We start from the raw sequence: 9,155 nt of genomic DNA on the forward strand, positions 1-9,155 counted from the left end.
TACCCCATTCTACAAATGGGAACCTAAGTTGAACCAATTACAGAAAAACTCTATGAGACAAGATCCTAACTATATCCACCGTGTCTCAACCTAAAAGTCAGACTAACATTCTTTAGCTAATTATAAGGGGCAAGATACAAGTGGTAGCTGGTGCCTCCCATCTGTTGAGGCAATAATGCCCTCAAATCCATCTAGAGTAAAAGAAGTACAGAGGGAAAGAAAAAAGAGCAGTTAGAAAACTAACATAACAAACCTAGCCCACTCAAGCAGCCATGCTGTGGTTGCACTCTAAATTAGGAGTGCAGAATTGTCATCCTATTCTAATAGGATGAGCACCAAAGGAGGGAAAAAAGTGTCAGAGACCCAAACTGAAACAGGAAAACCATCACGCAGAAGAAAGCTATCCTGCAAACATGTGATGAACATTGCTCAATTGTTTAATCCCAGAAAATAAGTTGGCATTCAATAATGTCAAGAACTTGGTAGAAAGTAAAATCTAGGAGGGACTGGGGCTTCAAAGGCAGAAGCAGCAGGGGGCAACGGCCCAGGTTATAAGGTAGCAAACCAACAAACCAAATGGTAGAGGGCTAAAGGCAGATCAACCCTAGACATTATAAACCAGGACCACAGTGTTCCAACACTGATTTCTGATTTCCCAAACCAAACCCCTGTCTCCAGTATGACTACATGAAAGCCAGAAAAAAATAATTTTTTTAGCTATATTAAATCTCTAAATTAGCTTTTTTCAGAAAAAAGGTTTGCCCCATTCTTCAAAACAATACAATAATGCAGTGTTTCCCAACCTTTCTTAGTCGCGGCACATATTTTACAATTAGAAAAATCCCACGGAACACCACCAAAAAGTCAGACACGTAAATTAGCTACCTGCTGCCATCTAGTGGAAGAGTTTTTTTTGGTTCTGCCTATCACTATACATCGCAGGTATAGACAAATGAAGACAATTTTTTTGCAGTAAATAAATCATTTTGGGACCAATTAACTGAAATTGGATAATTTCCCACGGTACACCCGAAGATCTCTCAAGGCACACTAGTGTGCCGCGGAACAGCGGTTGAAAAACACTGCAATAATGTATTACACAAAATACTCTGCAACATAAATATGTCACTGTCAAAAGGCACATATCAGAAAATAGGAGACAGAACAACCTAACTTAACCTAATGGGCCTAAGTTTAACTAAAGCTTAGAACATTTTAAAATGAGTATCGCCAACAGAGTAATGAAGAATCACTAATTTGGCCAGTAAGACACTAGGAAAAAAAGGCATGTAGACTCTTGCCTGTCACCAGTAATTTAATGGCATTAACATATTTGCTGGTGTGACATGGCCCTTAGCAAAAAGGAAAAGGTTGGCGGTTGGTTTACAAAACAATAGTTGCCCAACTATAAACTTCTAAATCTATTTGGCATTAGAATGTCAAAATATTCTGCTGCTGTTTACACATAAAAGGCAGGTTAATTGGCAAACTGCAATGGACCTACCCAACATATAAACATGTACCTTCATATCAAGATGCATTGTCTGTAAATGTTTTTCAAGCATTCCCAACTTTTGCAGCAAGTTCTCCTTCTCATCTCTCAGTTGCCTGTTTTCATCCTTCAGCTGTTTAATTTCATCCAAACTCCTTTGGCCATCTTTCATGCCATTTACTTGAGGAGCCAATCTAAACCAAAATTGCCAACTATAAGAGCTATGCATACAAATTACTAGTAATGCTCAAAAACAGGACATTTTGTGATACCTTGCTGCTTTAAAAATACTTCTTCCATGGTTCCCATGCTGATTGGATACTTTCTGTTCAGAGATACATTGGTTAAACATAGGTAAGGACTTTGGCTCACGCATGGGAAGTCTCTCTACAACTCTGGAAGGCCATGGGAAGCGTATTTCTTCATGGTTTGCAAGAACTTCACGCATTTTATGGGTGCCATTTTGAGAGTCGGGCAGCTTGCATCTCTCAGCAAACCCCTTTTTTACCACCTCCTCTCCAACATCAAGGTTATCAAGCAAAACCTGGACAACAATGGTTCCATCTTTGTAGGCTGTTTTTTTCTGCATAGTGATTTGTTTGTCAGCTATCATCTTGGATAAGAATTGCAAGCCCTAAGTGAAGGATTTAAAAATTGTAAAACTCTTCTAGTTGCCTAAAGCAAACAAAACAATAGTTAAAAGATGGCTACATGACATTTAATTTTCTGCTGAATAGATTTGAAGTCATATTGCCATGTGGTAGACAGCAGGCAATGACTACACAAACTGAAGACAACACAATGTACAGTAAATATGACTATAACCGCAAAAAGCTAGTGACAATACCAGACTGTATATAAAAATCAAACATGATTAAACTAAAAGCTGACTATTTATACAGCTCCCCGTTTTTTTCTCCATTTACAAATACAGAAGCTCTCACTTGTGAGATGTGTTTACAGCATCTGTTCTTAAACTGTAATTTTCCTAAGAAACAGGTTATCAATTTTTAGGCATTTCAGAATGTTATCTGAACAAGTTATACAAATCATAAAAACAGTATTAAAATATTTTTAACACACATAACAAAATACATGTGTTAAACTTTTATGTAAATAGCTAGCAAAAGTAAACAAGTGCAGTAAACTATACAGTACTAGCATAACTTGTTGGGCACAAGACTAAACATTTCAAATAGACAGGAGGAAACTCCCAAGTGTTATTAGTCTTTAGACTTTTTTCATATAAGTATGTTTTGTATCTACAGTATACATATGAATATTATATTACATCCTTAAGAAACATATACATTGCAATATGGTACACTATGTTGCATTTAACATGAAAATCATTTCCCAAGTTTAGGTCTAATCTTGGCTAGAGATACACAAAGAATACCATTAGCTTACCTGCTCAATATCAGAAGAAGAGTGAATCTTAAGACCCCAGAGTCTGTATTTCTGTGCCACAGGGGGCATCTGCAAATGTTCTGGTAGTTCAACAATGTCAGATCTGTTTAATATTTCTGAATTTCCATAGTCAATATAAGTGACAGCACACTAAAAAAAAATATTTACAAAAACAAAATCTGTAACAAATTTATGGTATCTGAATACAAAAAAGTCAAGGTTTGCTAGAATATAGAGGAACATTTAGAAATGCCATGTGTGCCTATGCAGTACCCTTTGCCTTGAATTCTACCTGAAAAGTATCAGTTCATTTCTTGTTCCTAGGCAGTATCGTACCATAAACTTTAGAACTGCAGTGTGAAAAGATCTTAGATTAGTCTAACTAGATTTAGTGAAGTTACTTTTATGCTGCTTAGTGTACTTTCTGTGGATATTTTACACTCCTGCTGCGTTTTGATTACAATTCCACCATTAAGGCAGGTAGCTCTAACAAAGTGGAGGAGACCAGATTTTTCTAAGATGTCCACTTCTATACAGAGACAAATTACAAAACAAGGTGTAAGTTAATAATGGGGAAATACACAGCCTTATAAAACCTTTTGACAACATTGCTGACCACTCAACTTTCTCCCCTCCACTTGGTAGGCATTACTTCCAGTTAGTTTCTCTGAACAAAACCAAGAAAAACATAAAATACACAGTAAAATTCGATTTGTTTTCCCTCTCAATCAGGGTTTAATTTTAAGGCCCTTATGACTGACGACAAAACACATGGAATTGAATTGAAGGCACATTCCGGTGGTGGTAAAGATGTGTTAAATAGATGTGGCCAATTCAATAAAGATTATTGTAATAACCCTTCCAAGCAGTAACCCCAAGTGTGACTCGGGGTGAATAAAAAAAAAAAAAAATAATAATGATGATGATGAGAGCAGTAACCCCAAGTCACACTCGGGGTAGCTAAACCAATAGTAAATCGAGCCTTACCTGATCTGCCGGGGTCCTTCTTCGTGATCCCCATCTTCTTGTTTCCTCCGGCCGGCGTCCTTTGCATCTGATGAGTCACCGGGGAATTCCCGGTGATGTCCGTGCGTGCAGGCATTCTATTCGGGGCGTGGCGGGAATTTCAAATCTATTTCCATTGCATTCAATACAAAATAACTATATTGAATGCAATAAAGTGGATTTATATGTGTAAAAGCAGTACACTGTCCTTCATGAACATTTATTTTACAGTAGATATATTTTACTATATTAGTATGAGTATAATACTTATTTATTTTTTTATATGTCATGTAATATTTTGACATGATTTTGTGTTTCAAACTTGTACTGCTTTTAGACATGCGTGTGACCAGGACATTTAAAGTATAAAAAAATAAGGCTGGTTTAATAAGATTACTGATCCTATTGCAGTTAAAAACAAAAGCACACATGTATTTAGCTAAAATTTCCACTACACCCCAAAAAGGCTTTACCTTGAAAATAGTCATTACACATCAGGGACCTTATCTGCCCACTTCCAATATACATATGCCTCACATGACCTTTGTCTCTACTAAATCTATTCGTCATTCCAAACCAGCATACCGATAAACTGTCTGTGAAACTTTATATCACAGCTCCTATAAAAGTTCTGCTATCAATGTTAAGAGGCATTTGTCCTACTGACCACCACATTAACCCCCCTAGCGGTATTCCTGAGTGTAGCTTAAAACTAAAAAAAAAACCCACTTACCTTGCTCCATTGTCCTCCCCCGTCGTCCTGGGGACACGTCCTTTCTCCTCGATGCAGCGATGATCTGCGGTTTCCCGGTGACATCGAAGCATGCATTGGTGCCGGTGGGGGGATCGGTGGGAAATTCAAATAATTTTGTATTTGATTCAATACAAAATAGTTGTATTAAGTCCAATACAAAGAAATATTCATATAATATATATTATATATGCTACTGTACACTTACATTACGTGTTTATTTTTTAACAGATTTTTGTGTTTTGTTATTTAAAGTTTATTAATAAATGTATTAAATTTATTAAATAATCGGTGAGTTATGCCTAAGAATTATAGCCTACAATGAAAAATACATTTCCATGCCAAAAATTGTACTGCTTTTTGCATTGAAATTTGCACAGATTTTGACCGCTGGGGAGGTTAAGGTACTGAGAGCTGTGGATATAGTATTTATAGCAGGGGGGGCCCTGTAGACCTACAAGTTATTCCAAGGGTTCCCCCAGTTTAAAAAGGTTTAGAAAAGCTTACTAGTCTATCAAACACACAAAATATAAATAAATGGAGGAGAATAAGCACATCTCTACTTTGAATATATCTAAAAAGACTTGATTTACTGCACATCAACTGCGCTCCCAAATGCTCCTATTTAACTGAATTGGAGTGGTTGAGAACTATTCTGAAAACATGTTTGCATTTGGTGGCATTGCAGCACAGTTTTAGTTCTTTTGCTTTCCTCTAGCGCATTAATTACCATTTTTTAAGACTGCCCGCCATGTGCACTTCCATCACTGGCCACCAGTCCTCTTTCATACTTGATTGTCTGCCATTATTCAACTCATTTTCTGAGCACCCAAACGGTCATGAAAACACCAACTTAGAGTGCATCATCAGGCAGAGTTCAAAGGAGTATTTTTCACAGGACCTAATTGAACACGAATATTGGCTTTCTAACCAAATATACAGCTTTATGGTTGAGCAAAGACATAAAATCAAAACTTGTACCACAGTTTATCAGGAGATCACTGGATAAAGTTTAGAAATCGCCTTAATTAAAACAAAGCCTGTAAAATATTTTTTATACCTTTAAACCTTTAACGGTCAAAGCCATATATTGCTATACAGCTGTTAACTGCCTATTTTTTTCCCGAGGGAAAAAAATCTCCATTATAAAACGCTAGGGAGGTGCGGGCGGACGTCTGCTGCGGTGCTCCTGCATGGCGCACGTTGAGACGTCCTTGCTGCCTGCTATCTGGAACTGTGTCGGATGTCCACGGGTGCAGCGAGAGGAAGGCTGGCCTGTGTGTGGAGTATAGTGCTTTATTAATGGAACTCCGGACTATCTGGCTTTTTTGTTATCCAGCCTACCCTGCTGCCACATTAGGCCGGATAGTTCGAAGTCTACTGTACTTTAAAATGTTTACTACACCGGCTAAAGAATGGTCTTGCCAGCTTCGGAGGAGCCAAGTGATAAGTACAGATATGAAAAATCTAAACTTTAGTCTAAGCATTTCAAGATGCAGGGACTACATTATACATTCCTTTTTTTTCAATCAAGTATTAGCCTACCTGTTCATCGTTAACGACATGCTGTAACTTACATCTATACCAACATTTGTCTGCTGAAAACATTCCGCCATAAACCTGGTAAACCAAGACAACATTTTTAGTGAATTGTTTATTATTCAAGAAACAGAGAAATAACCCTAAAACCCATACTCTTGCATTATCATTGTTACCTTCGGACACATAGGAACCAATAATATTATTAGGGAAGTCCTTTAATAGATAATGAAAGTTCCTACAGATCTCCCCTGAGAAGCGTGTTGAAATCTTGCTTTCTCAGCTCTATTGTCAATATCAAATAAAAATTCCAGCACAGAGAGTAGGGTGTGATCACAAAAATATTTGTAACACCTACAGGTAAAGCTGGCAAATGTTCTAATTCATACATCCTTGTCAGATACCATAGCCAGGTAAAGACCATTTACTATCCACAACTGTATTTGAGAAGTTACATTCTGTCTGTGATTTGATAGAATAGATACAAAGCTCAATATAGTGCATGAAAAGCCCTTTTTGCTGTTTGTTTACCCTACTATAAATTGCTGATATGCCTGGGATTACAAAAATGGGGAATTACTCACAATGAAATATATTACACTGCACACTTAAAGCCAAATAAGCATTTACTCACATAAGTAAAAATAAAAACGCAACGTGTGAGTGCCAATAGTGATTTCACAGGTGTATTGGCCATCTGTTATTTGGAATCTCTCCAAATATTAATATTAATATTAATAAATACCCATATACAGCTCGTACCTTATCAACATTGGGGATTCCAAAAACAGGGCTCAGGGTAGGGCAAACTGTGGCCAAAGATTCACTGATCTCCGAAATCTCACGAATTCTGTTAAATGACTAAAGAAACAAAGTTAGTTCTATATTTGCTCTTTGTCAAGAATAAAAAAATATCTCTACAAAAATGTTCTGTCAAGACAATACTTTAAATACTGTTTACCCTTTTAAGGATTTTAGTTTTTTCACCCAGTCATAACTGTACCAGTCCAGCCTACTACTTTTCATCAAAGGTATTCCCTTTTGCTTACTCGGTAAGCCACAGAAAACCACATTTCATACAACAAGGGTAAGCGACAATGCACAGGCTTCAAGACGCAGACTCACCTTGCCAGAGGATGGTATGCTTGCTAAGCTGAATTAAGCAAAGCTCAAAACGGAAAACATTTCATACCTAAATCCCACCTCTGAACTCACTGAAAACATTTCTGTTAGAGCATACCATAAAATCCAATACTTTCAGTCAATTCAGAATGTGAAAATTGGACACTGGCAAAATAAACCGGAATTACTTTTTCTCCCAACATAGCACAGTTGCATAGTGCAAAAACATGTCCCCAGGCTGCAGACATTTGTATTATCGGAAGATATCATTTAAGCAGTTCCAAAGCTCTAAGAAAAATTAGTTTTGGGTATCTGTACAGGTACCCTGTGTTAAAAATCAGACATATTGGAACTGCAAGATCCCAGGAACTCACAAAACCCAGACAGAAAGAATCGAAGTTTCATGTAGAAGCAGTAAAGGAATCTTCCTCAAGCAAAAAAGGGCTAATGTCCTTTCTCCATGAACACTAACAAATAAGGCATGCCAGAAGTGTGAGATATATCCACTATCTGTCCACCAGGCACACAGAAAGATCAATATTCAAGGTAAATTTAATCCTATTCCTGACTAAAAAAAGCATACTTATCTTTTACCTTTTAATTAGTTAATAGGGGAAATGGCGAAACCTATATGCAAAGTAGAAAATCCCTAAAACAGACAGACAGCCTACCTGTCCCCAAAATGTAACAGCATCTTCCACATGAGACACATACACATCATCTACAAGAGGAAAAAAAAAACATAAATAAATAGAAAAAACACAAAGATACATATTAACATTGATTAGGTAGTGATTAAATTTATAATACCTTTTTTATATAAAGAATCTCCATCCATGATGAAAACCTAGTGAAGAAAGAAAATAGGCTTTAACATCACAAACATGAACCCCAATGTTTATTAGAGGAAGAAAACCGCTTTTCTGAACAAAAATGTAAGTTTTATTAATTCATATCACAAGTGCACACAAGCAGCTAAATCCCTTTGGAAGACATCAGGGAGTAAACACGCACACCTGCTTGTATGTGTGGTAATCTCACTGGCTAGAAGAGAGAGGCATTGATCTCACCAACAACTTAGGTTTTGCAGCATTTTTTTTTTAGCAACAAAGGAGTGATGCTTCACTGCTGAAGAAGGTATATGTGTGTGCAATTCTGCTCCACACACACAACTGCTTCTGAGTTCTTGATAGGAATAGTATTATGGATGCGATTTTACCTTTAAATGACCCACCAACAATAGATGAAAAATGCTAAACATATATTTATTTATATATATATATATACCGAGTATGACACAGAAGTGACTGAAGCTAATGAGAATTGAACGGCAGAACATTGCACAGACATTGCACTACAGGAATATAGTGACAGGAAAGCTACAGATCTGTCATAGGAGAATGACGTGCTGCACAAGAAAAAGAACTGCTAATCTGTACAAAGCTATCTCAGTAATTGAATCCTGACCCCAGGCCTCAACTTACTTAGCCGCCCAGCACTGCTCACCTCAGACTGCCCTCCCTGCCTCCCTCTTCCCCGGTAAACGAGCCTTGATGCAAAGATCCTGGTGTTGTCTTCCGAAAGACAACCACAGCATCCCTATAGACGTACAGCAGGGCTGCAGGTAAACAGCAGTGAGGAGTAGGCCAGGGCTCCTGCGACGTTGCCTTTGCGACTGACCAGGAGATCGCGATCAACAATTTCAGCATTTTACATTTTTACATTAAGAGAAGCTGGAGGAATTTATGTTTAAATTTAAACACCTAAAAAAGGAACTAAACTCAAAAGTCCCCCAAAACAAAACAAATACACTTACTTCAATTCCGCAGAGCTGTC

At 37.4% G+C, this 9,155-nt stretch overlaps 1 protein-coding gene across 1 annotated transcript in view; it reads right to left on the bottom strand.

Annotated features, from left to right (window-relative positions):
• Positions 1 to 9,155, bottom strand: part of STK31 (serine/threonine kinase 31) — a 33,280-nt gene that overhangs the window by 21,834 nt on the left and 2,291 nt on the right. The window contains exons 2-8 of the mRNA XM_072412512.1: positions 8,130 to 8,166; positions 7,991 to 8,040; positions 6,960 to 7,058; positions 6,204 to 6,278; positions 2,903 to 3,052; positions 1,765 to 2,126; positions 1,524 to 1,686 (exon numbers count right to left, since the gene is read on the bottom strand). Coding sequence (XP_072268613.1) covers positions 1,524 to 1,686; positions 1,765 to 2,126; positions 2,903 to 3,052; positions 6,204 to 6,278; positions 6,960 to 7,058; positions 7,991 to 8,040; positions 8,130 to 8,157 — 927 coding nt within the window. The 5' untranslated portion in view covers positions 8,158 to 8,166. The remainder of the gene's footprint in view (positions 1 to 1,523; positions 1,687 to 1,764; positions 2,127 to 2,902; positions 3,053 to 6,203; positions 6,279 to 6,959; positions 7,059 to 7,990; positions 8,041 to 8,129; positions 8,167 to 9,155) is intronic.

The sequence above is a fragment of the Pyxicephalus adspersus genome, chromosome 5, assembly GCF_032062135.1.
Source record: "Pyxicephalus adspersus chromosome 5, UCB_Pads_2.0, whole genome shotgun sequence".
Lineage (NCBI taxonomy): Eukaryota > Metazoa > Chordata > Amphibia > Anura > Pyxicephalidae > Pyxicephalus > Pyxicephalus adspersus.